Here is a 20,785-nt window from a genome sequence, read left to right on the forward strand (position 1 = left end):
CCTTTTTCTTTCTTTCTTTCTTTTTCTTTTCTTTTCTTTTTTTTTTTTTTTTGAAGAGGTTTTTGCTATAGGGCGCGCGCGCTCACCAGGCAGACAGAGAAAGACATAGAGACAGAAAGTGAGAAATCACCCCCCCAGGGGGGATGGTCACGCCGCAATCCCTTCTCCTCCATTCTCCTCTCGGGATCTTGGGCATGCACGCACACGCGCCCAGTGTGAGTTTTTTAAGCCACCGGGTCCGGGACATGAACCGCGGTCGACTACGTGGGAGTCCAGCGACATAGCCATTACGCTAACTGCTGGTTCCCCAGTTCTGCCAGCTTTTACCACCTCTTCTTGAACTGTCCCCTCTCTCTGCACCCCTCTAACCTCTTTGGGCTTCTCAGAAAGCCTACCTCTGCTGTGGCCCCCATCACACCCTACTTGAGCCAGTGCTCCTTAGAGGAATTCCCATCCCACAGCAATTCTGTTTCTCCTGCAGGCTCTTACAGCACGTGTCACATTGCTGCAGGTCCTCATTTATCTAGCAGGGTCCCCCTTCCTGCCACTAGACCAAGGCCTATAAGTCAAGGTTTGTTTCCTGAAAAACTTGTGTAAATAATTTTATATTTGAAGAATGTGAGGCTACATCGAGAAGATTCTTTGTGGAGACAGCTTGCAAGAAAAACCCTTAAAAACGTTTCTTTTCATTACCCAAATAAAATAATACTGCAGATTAAATGAAACCAATGTGTGGCATTTTACACAATTTAAATTAATTCCTATTTGCATCCCTTCCTTATAAGAGGTGCTCCAGTGTCTCCTGGTCTGTGACTTTTACCAGATGCTTATAGAATACATGAGTGTACATTGTTCACGATCAAAGCTGCCATGTATTGAATGCCTACAGCACATCAGAGAGCATGAAGACATGGTTTCTCTCTCTTTTTTCAGGGGGGAGATGTTTTAGCTATAGGGCACGTACACTCACCGGAAAGACAGACAGAAAAGGAGAAATCACGCCGGGGGGGGGAGGGGTGATGGCCACACCACAATCCCTTCTCCATTCTCCTCTCAGGATCTTGGGCACACATGCGCACATGCCTGGCATGAGTTTAAGCCACCAGGTCCAGGACTTGAACTGTGGTCAACTACATGGGAGTCCAGCGACATTGCCATTATGCCAACTGCTGGTCCCGAAGACATGGTTTCTAATTCTTACAATAACCCTGCAAAATTAGGTCTTTTTTTTTTTTCTGGAGAGGTTTTTTCCATAGGGCACATGCGCTCGCCAGACAGACAGAGACAGAGAGACAGAAAGCGAGAAATCGCCCCCACAGGGGATGGCCACACCGCAATCCCTTCTCCTCCATTCTCCTCTCAGGATCTTGGGCACACATGCGCACATGCCTGGCATGAGTTTAAGCCACCGGGTCCAGGAATCAAACTGCGGTTGACTATGTGGGAGTCCAGCGACAATAGCCATTACGCTAACTGCTGGTCCCCCAAAATTAGGTCATTTTATTCCTATTTTATAGATGAGAATATGGAGGCTCAGAGAAACAATATCCTTGCTTATCAGACTCCACAATCTCAGAATGTTTGTTCTGCTTTTTTGTGTGTTTTTAAAAATTTTTCCAGAAGGCACATGCACTGACTAGAGAGAGAGACAGAGACAGAGTGGGAAAGTGAGAGAGCACCCACCATGAGGTATAATCAAGCCACCATCTCTCATCCTTTGTCTCTCCCTCCTGGCATGTGCCCAGAGTGCCTTTCAGGCCACTGGACCTCGCAGTGGGCCATGTGGTATCCAGCCGCCTTAGCCACCATGCCACCGGCTGGCTCCTCCTCTGTTTTAAAGTCTGCTTTTCCACTCAAATGGTCATGGTTCTCAAGGTTTCCAATGGCTTTGTTGGTCTCGCCACTTCTTCCCAGAGACACAGCCCTGAAGTGCAGGATCCCAACTCACCATTTCTCCTTGGTGCCCTTCTCTGGACGGACTTCACATTCAGTGTTTAATTCCAAGTTTACTTTTCTTCAGTTTGTTCTTCTCATCAAACTTCAGTACAAAAGCCTCTATTCCTGCTCAGCCCTCCATTTTCTCTCCTTCTTCTATCCCAAACCCTGTTTCTTCTTAAATTATTCCCAGGAGAGCTGAGTTCATGAAAGGCTTTGTCTGCCATGTTAGGAAGTCTGTTCTCTGTTCTCAGATGCTCTAGAGTCATAAAGTACTCGGGCAGGACAGCAACCACATGGGGCCAGACAGACACAAGGTGCCTAAGACAGGCTTCGGGTGCGGTGGTCCTTTTTACATTTATTCATCATTTATTTTGCAAGATCAGGGGACAAACTGACTTTTTCTTTCTTTTTTAAATTTCCAGAGGGTACATACACTTAACAGAGACAGAGACAGAGAGACAGGGAGGGAGAAAGCACCCTCAATGGAGCATGTTCACCCCACAGTTCTATCTTCTTTTCTCCATCCTTTTGAGATTCTGGGCATACCCACACATGTACCTGGCATGTTTTTTAGGCCACTGGGGCCAAGATTTGAACTACAGTTGGCCATGTGGGATGTGACTTATTTTTTTTATTCTTTTTTTTTTGGGGGGGAGAGGTTTTGGTATAGGGTGCATGTGCTCGCCAGAAAGACAGAGACAGAGAGACAGAAAGCAAGAAATTACCCCGCAGGGGAGATGACCACACCACAATCCCTTCTCCATTCTCCTCTCAGGATCTTGGACACACACGCACAGGCACCCGGTGTGAGTTTAAGCCGCCACCAGATCCAGGACTCAAACCGTGATCGACTACATGGGAGTCCAGCGACATTGCCATTATGCCAACTACTGGTCCCCATAATGTCTGCATTTTAACAAAATGTTTGGTAACTTGTGTTAAGGTCTAAGCGGCACTGTCTTTGTTTACAGAGGTGGTTCTCAAAGTATGGGCCCTGGACCAGCAGCATCACCATCACTTGAGACATGTTAAAAATGTAGATTCTTGGGACCAGCAAATTGCCTAATGGTTGCATTGCTGGACTCCCATGTAGTTGACTGCTATTTGAGTCCTGGATAGGAAAGCTTAAAACTCAGGCTGGGTGTGTGTGCATGTGTGCCAAAAATCCCAGGAGGAGAATGGAAAAGATTGTGGTGTGGCCATTCCCCCGGGTGCTGATGTCTTAGTTTCTTTCTCTCTGTTTCTCTGTGTCTCTGTGGTGAGTGTGCACACCCTATAGTGAAAATCTCTCTTAAAAAATTAATTAAATTTTAAAAATGTAGATTCTCTGGCCAGTTGGTGGTGTGGTGGTTAAGGTGACTGGATCCCACATGGTCACCTTCACAATTCATATCCCAGACCCAGCAGCTTGAAAAACACACTGGGCACACATGTGTGTGCATGCTCAAAATCCCAAGAAGAAAATGAAGGAGAAGGGATTGTGGTGTGTCTATTCCCATTGAGGGGGTGGTGATTCCTCACTTTCCTTATCTCTCTCTTTTTCTCTCTGTCTCTGGCCAGTGCACATGCCCATTAGCAAAAACTAAAAAAAAATAGTGTAGCTTCTCAGGCCTCACCTCAGACAAACTGAGTTAGAAGTACTGGGTGTGGCCCCCAGCAGTCTGTCTCACAAGCCCTGCTTGCTTATGATTCTAATGCAAACTCAAGGCTGAGAACCACTGGTTTAGAACAGAATGATGTCGCCGCTGCAAGCATGGACTTGAGGCTCCTACAGATTTGGGCTGTCTTGGTTCTGTGGCTATTTCCTCTTCAGTAAAATGGGAACATTAAGTAGGAATCATGTCTACTTCACAGAGTTGTTATGAAATGCAGCAGTCCTGTCTACGTTAGAGAAGTCAGTAGAGCGTCCAGCACATAGCGCATGCTCAGTACCCATTAGCTATGATGTCATCGGCAGTGACTGTCTCTGCTAATGTTTACAGAACGGCTCACAGAGGCCAGGCATGGTGCTCAGACTTACCATGAGTTATCCCATTGAAACCTCTCTCCAGCCCTAGGACGTAAGTCTGAGTATAATCCCTATTTTACAGATGAGGAAACTAAGGCTTCGAGGGGTTGATTCCCTCCAGGGGAGCATCAGCTGATAAGCAGTGAGCAGGGCTCCAGCCCAGTGTGCTGGACACCAGGCCCATGCTCTTCTGCACTGTGCTTTCCACACATGGCGCTTGGAGAAATGCCATAGCTGAAGGTGTCCCCATTAACACATCTCACCCAGGTCGTCATGAAAAATTGTCATCTTTGCACACTTTCTTTGGCCCCAAATAGAACTGTACTTGCAGCCCTAGTTCCTGCCCTGAAAACAGGTCAGGATCATTCATCATCTGGTCTCGATTTGTATTTGTTTTTCCTCTAACCTGGCATCTTTCTAGCCTCGCATTCTAAAATCCCTCCATCACCCCTCCTTTTCCTAGGCCAATGGTGGCCCCAGAGAGGGGCAGCTTCGAGCCAGCCAGACAGCCTGCATGCTTCACAAATGTGAATCTATTCCATCTGGGCCTTCGCTTCATGAGATTGCATTGCCTTCATTTTCCAGTGGAAGGTGACATCTCTAAATGTCCTCTCAGTCTCAGTGGCTGTGAAAGTTAGAACAGTCTGCTTGTTGGCAGGAAGCTGGGAATCCACAAATGCTACCTTGGATGCAGCAGTTCCCATAAAGGCAGTGAGGAGGCTGTTCTCTTCTGGACGAAGCCCAGGACAGTTATCAATGTGATGGGCTTCACTTTGCAGTGAGGACACCCACTGGCCAGGGCAACCAGTCTCTGAAGGTATTCCTAAAGGGCTGTGACTCTCCCATGCCTTGGTCTCAGACTGACTGCTTCCCAGAGGAGGCAGCCTCTACAGGAAGTGACTTCCTGTCTATATTTCAAGTCAGCGCATCTCTACAGAATGTGCCATGTGCCTAGCATTGTGCTATGTGATGGGAATCCATTGATGAGGGCAGCCTAGCTGAGGTCTTACCTGGGCATTGGACTGGCACTTCCGCTGGTCAGAAACATAATCACACTTCTGGACAATCACTGATTGCCTAAAAACTTTGTATCTTCTGTGTCTGTGCTGAAAAATTAGTGGGTAGAGGGAACCAGCAGTTAGCGTAATAGCTATGTCACTGGATTCCCACGTAGTCATCCGTGGTTCGCATCCCAGACCCGGTGGCTTAGAACTCACGCCGGGCATGTGTGCGTGCGTGCCCAAGATCCCAAGAGGAGAATGGAGGAGAAGGGATTGCGGCATGACCATTCCCCCTGGGCGGTGATTTCTCGCTTTCTGTCTCTAATGTCTTTCTCTGTCTGTCTGGTGAGCACACGCACCCTATAGCAAGAACCTCTAAAAAAAAAAAAATTAGTGGGTAGAAACCATTTGAAGTGATCTGCTTTGCTCCTTAGAATCCATTGGATATATTTGAAAGTAATAGGGGGAAGCTAGGATATTGGGGAAATCTACCTCTTTCATGATTGAAATTTGCACTAAAACCTCAGTCCTTCATTCCTGTTCAGAATTAAAGGCAATGTGGCCATGAACAACAAATAAAGACAATCATAGGTGTGAGCCAACCTTTGGGAGGAATTTCCCAAATCCCATAGAGAACACGGCCTACCCAGGCCAGGGCAGGCTTTGCACTTGACAACCTGAAAAAAAGGAATGGGAAAATTTGGCCCTATTCTCATCAAATGCATTAAAATTTATCACCTAGAAGTCACTTGATTGCCTTGCCTACCTAGGAGCAATAATGAGAACAGATGGAAGATAAAATTTAGCAACATTGAGTGGAAGGGACCCCTCCAAACCACAGGGCAGACTACACAATGAAGAGGGGTCCAGACTTAAACTCTTGCCTCTGTTTAAACATTTGTCGGTAATTTATTAAAAGCTCTTTCTAAAAGAAATGTTCAATATGGAGATGAGGTCAGCTGGATAGTTTATGTAACAAATATTCATTTGGGATGCAGTTGTAAGTGTTGCCTTTTGGTGGCCCTTTGCACAGGGTTAAAAGAAAACTAGTCAAGGCTGAAGCACTACAACCACGTGAAGCCATCACGTGCCTTTCCGACACCCAGGCCTCACAATGGCCCCGGGTAGTATGCTCTATGAACCGGTGCCATGGAGATGCTTTTAAAACTCTGCAAGACCAAATTAACCTGGAGGAAAGGAAGAAACAAACGCTGTGAAAAATGATTTCCCCATAAAGTCATTTCCTATTTATGGGCCAGTAGTGTTATTAGTTCTCATTTGGATAGCATCTTTTTTTTTTTTTTCTCAAAAACTTCTCATTACAACCACCCTTTTAAATCCATTTCCTCTTTCTTCCTTTGCCCCCATAAATCATTCAAATATTTTTCTCCTCTCAGACCAAGGTTACTTCTAAGCATTGCAATTATATTCACACACAGGACCAGTCATTATTCATTTGGTGAAATGTTCATCCTTTATCTTAACACATAAAATGACACAAAATATTTATTACTAAAAATATAAATAAAACTTTAAACAAACTGAAAATTTTCTGGTTTTTCCTTACATTTCTTTGTTTCCCTTCTTTCAAAACATGGAGTAGAATCATAGTGTCTGTGTTGTTCAAAGAAACACTCCTGAGATACAGAACATCTGAATTGAATCCTAGCGTAATCTCTTCCTAGCTGTGTCATCTGAGACACCCTACGCCTCTCCTTCGCTTTTATTAAATCAGGGCAAAAATGCCTGTTTTACTCAGCTTTGCAATTTGCTATGAAGGTTAAACAAACTAATATTGGGTGTTAAAGAACTTTAAAAACTGTTATTCGGATGATGGACTGTCCCCCAGAGTTTCACATTTTGGGATTTGGTATTGGGAGATGGCGAGGCCAAGTGGGTGGTTACTAGATCATAGAGGTAACACTCTCATGAATAGATTAACGATGTCTCAAGAAGCCCCATGAGTTCTAGTTCTCATCAGAAGGGGTTGGTTCTCATAGGAGCTGGTTGCTATCAAAGAGAGAGCTGCCTGCAGTTTACACACCCTGCACACACCTGCCCTCTTCTGTCCTTTGGTCAGCCATGTTGTAGGCCAGCTTAGTGCCAGGCCTACACTTTCTTTTGGCCATCAGAGCTGAGGCAATAATACTCCATTTCTTTATAAATCACCCCGTCTGAGGTATTTCTGTTAGCAAGAAAATGAAGGATTAAGACATAACTATGAAACACGTACAAATGCCAAGCATTGATGTTACTGTTCATTTCTCATGTCACTGGGGAGTGAGTGGTTCTGCAAAGACATGTTTTTCCTACAGTTGGAACTTCTCTTGTTAGGAGTCTATTTTGGAGATAAATCACAATAAAAATGTTATGTCTTTCCTTGCCTTTTTTAGCAAAAGACAGTGGACGAAATGTAACTCCTCTGGATGACCTGGGTCATCATTACAATACCCATGGGATTTTAGAATGTTAGATCAGGGGGCCAGTAGATGGCATAATGGCTATGTCGCTGGACTCCCATGTAGTCGACTGCAGTTCAAGTCCCGGATCGGTGGCTTAAACTCACGCCTGGTGCATGTGCGTGCGTGTTCAAGATCCCGAGAGGAGAATGGAGGAGAAGGGATTGCGGCATGGACATCTCCCCTGGGGGGTGATTTCTCACTTTCTGTCTCTCTGTCTCTCTCTGTCTTTGTGGTGAGCACATGAGCCCTATAGCAAAAACCTCTCAAAAAAAAAAAAAAAAAAAAAAAAAAAAGTTTGATCAGAAAAAAGGGTTTGTACTCGGGGTGATTTCTCACTTTCTGTCTCTCTGTCTCTCTCTGTCTTTGTGGTGAGCACATGAGCCCTATAGCAAAAACCTCTCAAAAAAAAAAAAAGAAAAGAAAAGAAAATGTTAGATCAGAAAAGAGGCTTAGTACTCAAGGTGCTCAATCTCCTACTTGGAACATGAAGCACGTTGGAACCCAGAGGGCTTAAGAAACTTATCCAAGCTCCCACAGCTAGTGTGGACAGAGCCAGGACTGGACGATGGGCCTGAAAGAGCACTCCTCCCTTCGGGGTGCTTGCCTTCTCGCTTTCTGCCTTTGTCTTTTCTCCTCTCATCTGACCACTTCCCTACCTGGACTGTGACTTTCCTCCTCCACCCCATCCCTTCTACTCACTTGTTATCTGGAAACTCCAATCTGTAGGATTCAGTATACAGTAAGTTATTTTAAATTGTTCTCTGCCACAGTCAAAGAAGTAAATGAATTTGGGATCCTGAGGCCTCCATAGTCATCCAGTTTAGGCACTGTGTTCCCAAAGTTTAACTCACAGGTAAGTGAAATACCAGTGCACTTTAAAATACTGCCTTGCTCTCTCTATATACTTGCTACAGAGCATTCAAAAATTCTGATACCAGAAAGTTCTCGTCACCTTACAACAGCCAAATTCTGCATGAATATCTTTCCAGAAGCCATTTATAGACCTTCCAAGAAAAACAAATGCATCTGTCAACTTACCCCAATTTCTCTGGGGGTCATTTCATAACTGGAGTGTATCCCAAGACCTCATACTTGTGATACCTTGACACTGTTATGAAATAGACTCCAGCATATGAACCATGTGATGTAGAATATCATCATTAACATGTCACAGTTTGCCAAAATTCAGCAATCCTGAACTTTCTATTTTTCACACTAATTGACAACACCCAATATCCAATAAGGCCCTTCCTGAGTATTGTGGACCAGAGAATTCCACTATAACTTTGTGGACTGTGGACCCCTAATGTACATTAACTGACCTATTCATTTAGCATAGGTGTGCAGTGCCTACTGAGTGGTGTTTATCCCCAGTTGGACTCCCTCTTTGGTCCCACCTCTTGGACTAGCATCAAGTCCCTAATTGCTTAAACCAACAGTCCTAGTCATTCTTGATTCCTGTCTGTCCCTCATCTCCCTCATCCAGTCCATGAACAGGTCAAGTTGGTGTCTGCTTCCAAACTCACCCCAAGTCCACCTGTTCCTCCTCAAGAGATAGCCTTAATCCAAGTCACCCTTAAATCCCAGTGCCTAGACTCTGAACAGGTCCTTCTACTGACTTCCTCATCTCCATCCTTGCCTCTTGTAGTGGGTTCTCCATGTATCTACCCGGAAGCCTTTTAAAGCTTTAGTTCTTGTCACCCTGTGTTAGGGACTTCCCAGGGGCTCTCCACTGTTACCAGAATACAACCCTAACTCCTTCCGGGTCACAGACTCTGCATGACCTGTCCTGCCAGCCTCTGGAACTTCTCCTTCTCCCACTCCCTCCTCCCTTGGTTCTCAAGCCCCACTGGTTGTCTTCCTGTTCCTTAGTAAGTGGAATTGCTCCTGTGTCAGGAGCTATTTACACCTGCAGCTTCTTCACCTTGGGACTCCCTCCCACTACCTCTCCACACTCTCCTCCCTCATTCAAGTCTGTTCCAAAGTGGTCTTCCTCGTCCATTCCTTTTCCCCAGTCCTGCCCTAGCATTTCTCCTAGTTTACTCTTTTCACCGCCTTTATCTAAAGTTGTGCTAAGTTTTGCTATCGAAATGTTTTGCTCACTTGTTTCTTTGCCCTCCATGTCAGTGTCTGATTGCCACAATGTCTAGAACAGTTCCGTCGCTGTTTATTGTGGACCTCTCTGACTACAGATGCTCAAGAGGATATGGCACTGCCCTGGCCACTGGTGAGGGAGACTAACGGGTACAGAAATGTACTGTGATTCAAAACAGGGAGTGCTTTAAGGAAGCTGTGCCAATGTATTGCCATACTCTTGAGCTGTTACAACACCTGTGCACTGTGGACGCTCCCGTCAGAGGACTGGCGAGAACGGAGCTGCCCATGCTGCAGTTTCTGCTCTTGAGGGCTTTGCCCTCTCTCAGTTATTCTTACTGAATTCTGCCTGCTCTTTGCAAATGGAAATCAGGCTACCTCCAGGACACCCTGTGGGTAACAACACCTACGTAGGTGAGGCAAATGCTTGGCACCCAGAAAGCGCTCTACAGATGCCAGCTGTCATTTTCACAGCACCAGCTCTTCCCAGGCACCGACCTGGAGGTGCTGCATGGACAGTGAAGATGACAAGAACCAGTGTCTGTCTCTGTCTCTTTCACTCTCCATTCCGCTCTTGGGCCAGGAACCTTTGATCCTTTACTTACAGCCACTTCTTTACTCTCTTACCATTTTCATAAAAAATAAACAAAGACTTCGAGAGAGTAGGGCTGTACAGGGCAGTGTGTCCAGAATCCCAGGCAGCCATGTTTCATGAGTCCGACCCTGTCCACCTTCCAGAGGCCACTGTGATCTAACCTGTTCGGACAAAGACATTTGCCACTAGAGGGCATCTTCCAGCACCAGAGTGTCCCTGATGATCACAGATGTCTTACAGAGCACTGCCATCAAACACACAGACACTCCATTTCACTATATAAAGGTGCTCACCATCTCCAATTCAATGTCGTTCCACTCCAAGGAATTATCCTAATGGGAAAAGGCAGAATGATATGTAGGTTAACATGCCTCTTTCACGCTCTGTAATGGCAAATCTTGGAAATAAACTAACCATCCAACAATAAGGGGACTTCAACATAAGAATGTAAGGTAGACATAAAAATGTTAAATAGGAAAATGTGGAGAATTCCTAACCAAACTATGAATCCGCACCACTGCAATGTATGAAGGGATTGTACAATTGAAAGTTCCATTTCTTTGTGTAGTGAGATTATGCACGCTCTGTAATGGCAAATCTTGGAAATAAACTAACCATCCAACAATAAGGGGACTTCAACATAAGAATGTAAGGTAGACATAAAAATGTTAAATAGGAAAATGTGGAGAATTCCTAACCAAACTATGAATCCGCACCACTGCAATGTATGAAGGGATTGTACAATTGAAAGTTCCATTTCTTTGTGTAGTGAGATTATGGATAACTTTTTTTTTTTTTGGAGAGATTTTCACTGTAGGGCGCGTGCGCTCGCCAGACAGACAGAGAGAGACATAGAGACAGAAAGCGAGAAATCATCCCCCAGGGAGGATGGTCACGCCGCAATCCCTTCTCCTCCATTCTCCTCTTGGGATCTTGGGCACGCACGCACACGCGCCCGGCGTGAGTTTTAAGCCACCGGGTCCGGGACACGAACCGCGGTCGACTACGTGGGAATCCAACGACATAGCCATTACGCTAACTGCTGGTTCCCATTATGGATAACTTTTTAATTAGTTTTTTCTTGATAGTTATATTTGTCTTTTTGGTTACTCCCCATTTCCTGAAGAAACCGTCTTCTGTCTAATTTTGGTATTGCCTTCCATCAGTATATAATGATAGTCACTATTTTAATACTAACAAACATGCATATATATCTGTGTGTTATATAAACTGATACATATACGTACACAGCACCATTTCATCATGTTGCAGTTATTTATTGTATAATTGTTCATCTGAAGCACTCCCTATAACACAAAAGGCAGCATCACATTATTTCTTATGCTTTTACCATGAGTTATAGAGCCAGACAGTTCTCTTCGGCGTAAGCCCTCTGCTTTACCCACCTATCTTTGCTGCCTCTTTGAAAACCCAAAGAAAAGATCATTATTCAAGAGACACTCGGGACAGTTGTAAAAAGCAGATTGATCTCGCTCTCTGAGTATTCTTCTGCTCGTCTGATTTATGACCTGTGGTTGGAATTAAGCTTGTCTTACTAATGGCTCCAGCAGCAATTTTACTGTGCCATTGTCTCAGGATCACAGTATGTCTTAGTGGTTTCTGCTCAGAAGTGAGCAGTTTGCTGTCTTTATATCACATGTATCTGAGGATGTTCCAAATGTAGCTTTATAATATTGTCACTATTTTTATTGTCACAGGTGTAGACCCCTCACATATATATGTGTATGTGTGTGCGTATGCAGTCATGCCTCATGTAATGATGCAGGTGTGTTCTGAGAAATGTGTCCTCAGGCGGTTTCCTCACTGTGCAAACATCATAGTACGTACTTACACAAACCTAGGCAATACAGCCTACTGTATACCTAGGCGAATGGTATACTATTATGGGACCAACACTGTATGTATAGTTTTCCTTGACCGAAGCATCATTACTCAGTGCATGACTATATACACTGTGTGTGTGTGGGTGTGTGTGCGTGCGCACACGCACGCATTGTTTGTTATCATTGAAGACTCATTACTTAAAACTGTACACCTGGGTCAACCCTGTGGCCTAATGGTTAAGGGAGCCAGATCCCACATGGCCAACCATGGTTCAGCTCTCAGCCCAGCAGCTTGAAAAGTATGCCACGCATGTGTGCATGTGTGCCGAAAATCCTAATAGGAGAAATGGAGGAGAAGGGATTGCAGTGTGACCCCTCTCCAATGATGGGAGGGGTGGGTCTTTCCCTCTCTCCTTTTCTCTGTCTCTCTCTAGTGAATGCACATACCCTCTGGCAAGTCAAAAAACATTTTTAATTAAATAAAATATTATAAAACCATACAGCAGATTCTAGTCCTGCTTTTGCCTTTCAAACTCATGCTTATGAACTAGAAGTGTTATATTCTGTTGGGCAGTCATAATCTTATTATTTAAAATTTATATTCTCAGCTTCCTAGGTCCTAGAGATTTATTAGGGTGGTGTTTGCCTCTCACTATAATATACCAAATGTTTCCACATAGATAGTAAAAAAAAAAAGAAAGAAGTAATGAAAGGCTCCAGATGTTGTCTGATACTATTAAATTAGCTGACATTAATCTCTGTCTGTAACATGCCCAAATAGATACATTTATGAAGACTTCCCAGAGACTAGAGGCTATTTATTTCTTTGGGGACTCCATTATTGGAGTGCTTTCCCTTGAGGTCCCAGCTGCTCATATTATCCAATATCTTCTTCAGGCCAGAGGCTTACAGCAGAGGGTCACTAGGAGAATGGCGCATCACCTCCTTTGGAATAGTAGCATTGGAAATTTGGACATTGAAGGTATATGTGCAAAAAGTGATTACTTTGCCACTTTATAGAAGGCAAAACGGAGGCCTACAGAGCCCATGATTTATTTAAGGCAACAGTGAGTTCAGTTGGGCCTGCAGATGGAGTGCCAGGACTGCGAATCACCCTGCTACAGGAATAACGCTGCGAGGAAAACAACACTCTCACTGTTGAAGATCGTAGCTTTTCTTTAAAGATTTTAAATGTTATTCGATTCATGATAGAGTGTGTGTGTGTGCATGAGACAGGGAGAGGAGGAGAGGAGCCTCTTCAGCAGGGTTTATCATGCCATGGTAGCCTTGCCCCACGCCTGCAAGTCATCAGGATCCTGGGCACAGCAGCACACACCAGCGTGTTTTCAGACACTCAGGGTTCTGAGCCCGTGGTCAGCCATGTGGCTTCAGCAATGTGGGTCAGTTTGCTACCAGCCATACCACCAGGTTGGGCCAACCATAACCCTTTATTTTATTTTATTTTTTTAATTTGTCAAAGGGAGGATGCACTCACTGGACAGAAACAGAGCAAGGGAAAGTGAGAAAGTATCCCTCATGGGGGAGGGCCCATGATGCTCAAATTCTTTCTCCATACCTCCCTCCTCTCAGGATTTTGGGCATACATACACATACAACCAGTGTTTTTCAAGTCACCAGGTCCAGGACTCGAACCACGCTCTTGACCATGTGAGATCAAGCCACCACATCACTGGTTGGCTTGCCATTAAAAAATTTTTTTCTACCAATGTAACTGGTTTGTTTTTACTCATTTATGTACCTTTTTGTTTGTTTTATTTCATCTGCATAGTCTAGTCAAATTATTGCCTTGACTTTCTGGAGTTAGAGATACTACTATTTACATATGATTTTTTTCTTATGCAAAATAGTACTTTCCAATGACAAAATAGCTAATTAGCATTTTAATTTTCATTTGCGTTTTATGTGCTCAATGTATCTAGTTAAGAAACAGTAAGAATGATTCATAGGTTCCACATATATCTGTGTGTGTGTGGGTGTGTCTACAGTATATATGCAAACATTAAACAGTATAGTAGTAAGGTTTTCATTTTGCTTATTTTGCCAGCTTATATCTCACCATTATTATGCAAAATTTTAAAACAGAATATGAATGTTCCTTTTATAAAAACATCCACATTTATCCCAGTCGTGTTATTTTTTAATTTTTTTCTGTCTTTTATTTTTGGGTGAAAATTGTACTGAGATGGGACCCAGCAGTTGGTGTAATGGCTAGGTCACTGGACTCCCATGTAATCTACCGTGGTTCAAGTCCTGGATCCGGTGGCTTAAACTCACGTCAGGCACGTGTTCATGTGTGCCCAAGATCCCGAGAGGAGAATGGAGAAGGGATTGTGGCATGGCCATCCCCCCGGGGGTGATTTCTCGCTTTCTGTCTTTCTGTCTCTCTCTGTCTTTCTGGCGTGCACCCTATAGCAAAAACCTCTCAAAAAAAAAAAAAAAAGCAATTGTGGGTCCAGCAGTTAGCATAATGGCTATGTCGCTGAACTCCCATGTGGCCAACTGCGGTTCGAGTCCTGGACCCGGTGGCTTAAACTCATGCTGGGCGTAAGTGCGTGCGTGCCCAAGATCCCGAGAAGAGAATGGAAGAGAAGGGATTGCAGCGTGGCCATCCCCCCTGGTGATGAATTCTCGCTTTCTGTCTCTCTGTCTCTCTCTGTCTGTCTGGCGAGCGCACGTGCCCTATAGCAAAAACCTCTCCAAAAAAAAAATTATATTGAGATATAATTCACATACCATACAATGGTTTTTCATTTATTCACAAAGTGCAGCACTGTCACTACAGTCTATTTTAGAAAATTTTCATCACCTCATAAAGTAGCCTGGGTTTTCAGCCGTCTCCTCCTAGTGTTCCCATCCTTGCCATTTAAATTTTGGAAACGATCTTTGCCCTCCAAAGCAGTCATATCAATTATATTCCCACCAACAGCCTGAGAACCATTTTTCTCATACCCTTCCTGTGTTTCAGAATGATTTATCTTTATCCTCTGGTGAATAAAAAGTAATTTCTTGCTTCAGTTTGCATGTGTCTTATCACCAGTGGTGCTGACCATCTTTTCACATGTTTTCTGGCCATCCATGCCTTTCTCTGTGAATTTGCTGTAGACCTGTTCTAAACACAAGCAGACATACTGATGCTGTATGTTACCCCATCCACCGGTGTAAGACACTTGGACCAAAGGTCAGTATGAAATCAGTTCATCCTGAGTTATAGAGATGAGAGCCCTCCCCAGACAGGGCTGCTGCACCCAGAAATCCACACCTGGGCTCATGCTGCAGTAGGGGTGATAGATTTGATCTACAGGACGAGACTCTGCTTTCTCCCAATGCAGGTAAAATTCTTGCTCCTGTAATTGTCTCAGCTTGACTTTGCCTCAATCCATCAACTATTATTTTTAAATTGACATTCCAGCATCTTTGTTCTGTTCTATGACAATCCCGTCATCTCAGGCTAAGCCTAGCTTTATTTAGATAAATAGATAGATCGATAGATGATAGATAGATAGATATCTTTTTTAATTTATTTTTCTGTTGCTGTAACTGAATCGTACAAACTGGGTCATTTATAAAGAATCAGGTTTATTCCGTTCTGGAGGTTGGAGGTTGAGGGAGCATTTTGCTGGTGAGGACTCTGTAGATGAGCCATCACATGGCAAGAGGGCAAGAACCTGAGTTAGCTCAGGTCTCTCTGTTCCTATAAGCCCATCAGGTATTCATTCATGGGGGCCCCACCCTGATGACCTTGTCTAATCCTAATCAACTCTGCATGACCCCTCTTTTAAAAAAAAAAAAACTTATTATAGGGCACATGCACTAGCTGGAGAGAGAGAGAGAGAGAGTGAGAGAAAGCACTCCCTGGGGGAGATGGTCACACCATAATCTAGTCTCCATTCTCCTCTCAGGATTTGGGGCAGGCACACACACGCGCTCGGTGTGTTTTAGATCTAGCTGTGACCAAGGAGCCCTTGAATTGACTTCCCTTATCAGGTAGAGCTTCTGGTCAGTGTGTGTCCAATGCTAATGACCGTGGATTATTTTTCTGATCATAGCCAGTGACCCCTATGGTGCAGATTGCTATTCACCAGTGCAGATACCAGCTTGGCTATTTTTAAATGAGCACCACCATCTCCGTAGCTTGCCGCCCAGATTGGAGATAGCAGTGGCACCGGATCCGGGTTATAAACGCCATGTGAGCGCACTTCCGCATCCGTGTATGAGTACGTGATCAGTTTCACCTGACCTGGGATAGTAGGCAGCCGTGGCGTTTTTTCCTTCTTGGAGGCAGGTTTGTAGCTCAAGAAGAGAGCTTTCAAACAAAAGCAGTGTCTGCCCCTGCCCACAGCCCAAGTGGGGCACAGACACCAAGGCAGAGCAGCCCTATAGCCGGAGCTCGGTGCCAGAGCCACGGGGGCTGCTGTCACTGCCTGGTGCACTGCCGGCAGCTGGCGCACTTGAAGCAAACCCCAGCTCTGTGACTGGGGGCATTGCCCTGCGAAAGGGTGACTGATGGCCTAGTGGAGCAGAATTATGTGCATAATGCCTCAGGTTTCCTGCGCACCTTATCTGAGGTTGTCCCATTTGGCATTTCATCCAGGAGAGAAGAGCCTTGGGTGTCAGCCCCATCTCTATCCCTATCTCCAGTTTCTGAGAGTTCTCAGCTCTCAACCTTGATGACCTAAGTCCCCTGTGGACCTTGTTAAAAGTTTAGATTCTGAGTTCCTCCCCCACAGGTTCTGATTCACCCAGGATGCACTTAGGTTTCTGCATTTTCTTTTTCTGTCTTATTTATTTTTAAAAAAATTTCTTTGTCATAAGGCGAGTTCACTCTTCAGAGAGAGACAGAGAGAGGGAAAGCAAGGAATCACCACCCTCCCCAGGGGGATGGCCACTCCACAATTCCTCCTCCTCCATTCTTCTCTCAGGATTTTGGGCACATATGTACAAATGCCCAGCATGTTTTTCAGCCACTGGGTCCAGCACTTGAACTCCAGAGTTGGCCATGGGGCAGGGGTGGGGGGGAAGCAGTGCCTTAACCACTAGGCCACCTGCTGGCCTGGTTTCTGCATTTTAAATAAATGCCCTTTTTTTTTTAAGTTTATCGTAGGGCACATGTATGCATCAGAGGGAGAGAGAGCAAGAGTGGGAAAGTGAGAAATCACCCTCCCCAATGGAATGGCCATGCCATGATCCCTTCTCCCCGTTCTCCCCTCAGAATTTTGGGCATGTACACACATGCGCCTAGACTTGAACTGTGCAGTCAGCCGTGTGGGATCCAGCCACCTTAATCCCCGTGTCATCTGCTGGCCAAATACCTAATGGTTTTGCGGTCTGTGGTCCACGGTTCCTCCTAGAAACTGCTCCAGGAGGTCTTGCAATCGGGAGGCCCAAATTCGCCCCAGACACAGTAGTGTGCACTGGACACTGTTGCTTGTCAGGTGAGGCTACACGGGAGGCCCAGGAACATTCCCTGCCCGCTCTAAATCTGGGGTTGATGCACGCCTATAGTCCCAGCTGGCAGGAGGGTGTAAATAAAGGAGACCCTCTGAAATACCACACACACACACACACACACACACACACACACACACAATCCCTAAAGACTTACACAGGCAAGTCTCCAGACATCCTTGGTGCTTGGGCTCCACCTCAGCTTCCGGGGGCCACTGTGAGGCTTGAATAGGGTAGAAAGGAAAGCACTTGACGAACTGTAGCTCCCTAGATTGGAGTTAGCCTGTTTCTTCTGTCCACCTTGCTGGCATAACCCTGGATGTTAACAGGACACGCTCATACCGAGTCCTTTCAGACTCCCCATTTTTTAAGAAAGATCCTCTTCCGATGGAAATTTGCAAGGCAAAGCAACAACCTGGTAACAAACAGGATTGTCAGTACTTGGCCAGGGGACGATCTGGGCCCTGAATAATTTGGAGGGAGTCACTGAGTACCTAGGTTGTGGCCCCATTCCTGAAGACCAACATGGGCCCTTTCTCATTGGGCCTCATTGTAATCCCTAGACCCAGGCACATGTATTTACAGGTACCAATACAGCCCCATTGGCCATGGGTGTGTCACTCTTAAATGTGCTTTCCTCTTCACAGTATAAATCCTTTTTTTTTTTATTACTTTTTACTTTTGTCCAGAGGGTACATGAACTTGCCAGAGAGAGAGAGACAGAGAAAGTGGAAGCACCTCATAATAGGATGTAGTTTTGCTGCACCTTTCTCCTCCATTTTTCCCTCCTCTTAGGATTTTAGACACATGCACATGCTTCTGGCATTTTTTTAAGCTGCTTGATCTGGGATTCAAACTGAAGTTGGTCATGTGGGATCAAGATCCCTTAACCATTGAGTAATGGATCTGGCTCCACAATATAAATTCTTTATTATTATTATTTTAACTTTGCTATTGGGTGTGAATGCCATTTGGACACAGAGAGAGAGAAAGAAAGGGAGAAATCAACCCCCAGGGGGGTGGCCACTCCACAATTCCTCCTCCTCCATTCTTCTCTCAGGATTTTGGGCACATATGTACAAATGCCCAGCATGTTTTTCAGCCACTGGGTCCAGCACTTGAACTCCAGAGTTGGCCATGGGGCAGGGGTGGGGGGGAAGCAGTGCCTTAACCACTAGGCCACCTGCTGGCCTGGTTTCTGCATTTTAAATAAATGCCCTTTTTTTTTTAAGTTTATCGTAGGGCACATGTATGCATCAGAGGGAGAGAGAGCAAGAGTGGGAAAGTGAGAAATCACCCTCCCCAATGGAATGGCCATGCCATGATCCCTTCTCCCCGTTCTCCCCTCAGAATTTTGGGCATGTACACACATGCGCCTAGACTTGAACTGTGCAGTCAGCCGTGTGGGATCCAGCCACCTTAATCCCCGTGTCATCTGCTGGCCAAATACCTAATGGTTTTGCGGTCTGTGGTCCACGGTTCCTCCTAGAAACTGCTCCAGGAGGTCTTGCAATCGGGAGGCCCAAATTCGCCCCAGACACAGTAGTGTGCACTGGACACTGTTGCTTGTCAGGTGAGGCTACACGGGAGGCCCAGGAACATTCCCTGCCCGCTCTAAATCTGGGGTTGATGCACGCCTATAGTCCCAGCTACTCGGGCGACTGAGGCAGGAGGGTGTAATTAAAGGAGACCCTCTGAAATACCACACACACACACACACACACACACACACACACACAATCCCTAAAGACTTACACAGGCAAGTCTCCAGACATCCTTGGTGCTTGGGCTCCACCTCAGCTTCCGGGGGCCACTGTGAGGCTTGAATAGGGTAGAAAGGAAAGCACTTGACGAACTGTAGCTCCCTAGATTGGAGTTAGCCTGTTTCTTCTGTCCACCTTGCTGGCATAACCCTGGATGTTAACAGGACACGCTCATACCGAGTCCTTTCAGACTCCCCATTTTTTAAGAAAGATCTTGTGCTCTCTGTCCAGCCTTCAATACAGCAAAGTGTGAGAAACTACAAAAGGAGAAAGAGGACCTGGAGAGGCGGTTCGAAGACGAGGTGAGGAGGCTGGGCTGGCAGCAGCAGGCCGAGCTGCAGGAGCTGGAGGAGCGGCTGCACGAGGCGGAGATGGCGCGCCTGCAGGAGGAGCACCACGGGCAGCTGCTGCGGATCCGGTGCCAGCACCAGGAGCAGGTCAGTCTGCAGCTCAGTGCTGCCGATGGGCAAGCAGGTGGCAGGGAGAGGGGAGCCAGCGCCTCCTTAGCAAGAAGTCCTATTTAGTAAGTGAGCTTTGTGTAAAGGTCACTCTCTGTCCTGTCCTTCCTTCTCTCCCCTGCCCTGCACCCCTCCATTCTGGGTTCCTTTGCTGTTCCTTAGGACATCTGCACTTGCTGTGTCCTCTGCCTGGAATGCTCTCCCTCCAGACACTGCATGGCTCCCTCTCTCCCTCCCTCCCAGACTTTTCTCCAACATCACCATCTCAGAGGGGGTTTATCTTATCTAAAAAACCCACCACATACACTCTTCCTGCCCCCCGTCCTGCTTTAGTGTTTCCTCAGTGCTTATCACTGGTGAATTTTGCTTTTGTACTGTATCTATTACCTGCACATTCCACGAGGGCAGAGATAATAACAAGCACGCATATGTCTAGCACTCGTTCTGTCCCAGGCAGTGCCTTCACCTCTTTGAATTTACGAGGGGGCTTCAGAAAATGTGTAAAACGAAATTAAAGTATGTGCTTATATTGGTTCAAAAAAATTGAAGTCCATGCATAATATCTTTTGCAGAATATACATTTTTCATAAACTTTTGGAAGACTCCCTCAGACTAACTCTTTTACTCCTCACAATCACCCTGCTGAGATGCCCAGGTTAAGTGGTTTGCTAGAATTCACTGAGCTGGTCATGGAAAAGTCCGGTTGAGTCCAATCTGGCGTGGTGGTTTATGCTGTCAACCACAAATTACATCGTGTGTGGGTTTAATGTTCAGTCTTTGGTACCCAGAACCCCACCCGCACGAGTAGGCACAAAAGACGTATTTATTGAAAGAAAGAGCAATTTCCAAAAGTTAACCGTAGCCAGAAACCTTGCTGGAGAGGGACATTCATCCACGGACTAACTAGAGAGGAATTCCCAGGGAGCCCATCATGGTAAAAGCAGGTGTGAGCTGGACAAGCCTATCCACGGCCCACTGCCTTGGTCCACCTCTGGCATCAGTGCTGAGAGACAGGTGGGCTGAGACAGCAAACCAACTCTGCTTCCCTGAGACCTGCACTTTCTTTTCTTTCCAAGTTGCCAAGTTCTGATACCTTAATGGCCACTTTCTTTTTTTTTTTTTTTTTTTTTTTTTTTTTTTTAGGGGGTTTTTTTAT

General features: G+C 45.5%; 1 protein-coding gene across 1 annotated transcript in view; it reads left to right on the forward strand.

The window, feature by feature from the left end:
• MTUS2 (microtubule associated scaffold protein 2) overlaps positions 1-20,785 on the forward strand; it is an 85,708-nt gene that overhangs the window by 35,801 nt on the left and 29,122 nt on the right. The window contains exon 3 of the mRNA XM_006158416.3: positions 19,403-19,608. Coding sequence (XP_006158478.1) covers positions 19,403-19,608 — 206 coding nt within the window. The remainder of the gene's footprint in view (positions 1-19,402; positions 19,609-20,785) is intronic.

This window comes from Tupaia chinensis, unplaced genomic scaffold, assembly GCF_000334495.1.
Source record: "Tupaia chinensis unplaced genomic scaffold, TupChi_1.0 Scaffold000597_1, whole genome shotgun sequence".
Taxonomy (NCBI): domain Eukaryota; kingdom Metazoa; phylum Chordata; class Mammalia; order Scandentia; family Tupaiidae; genus Tupaia; species Tupaia belangeri.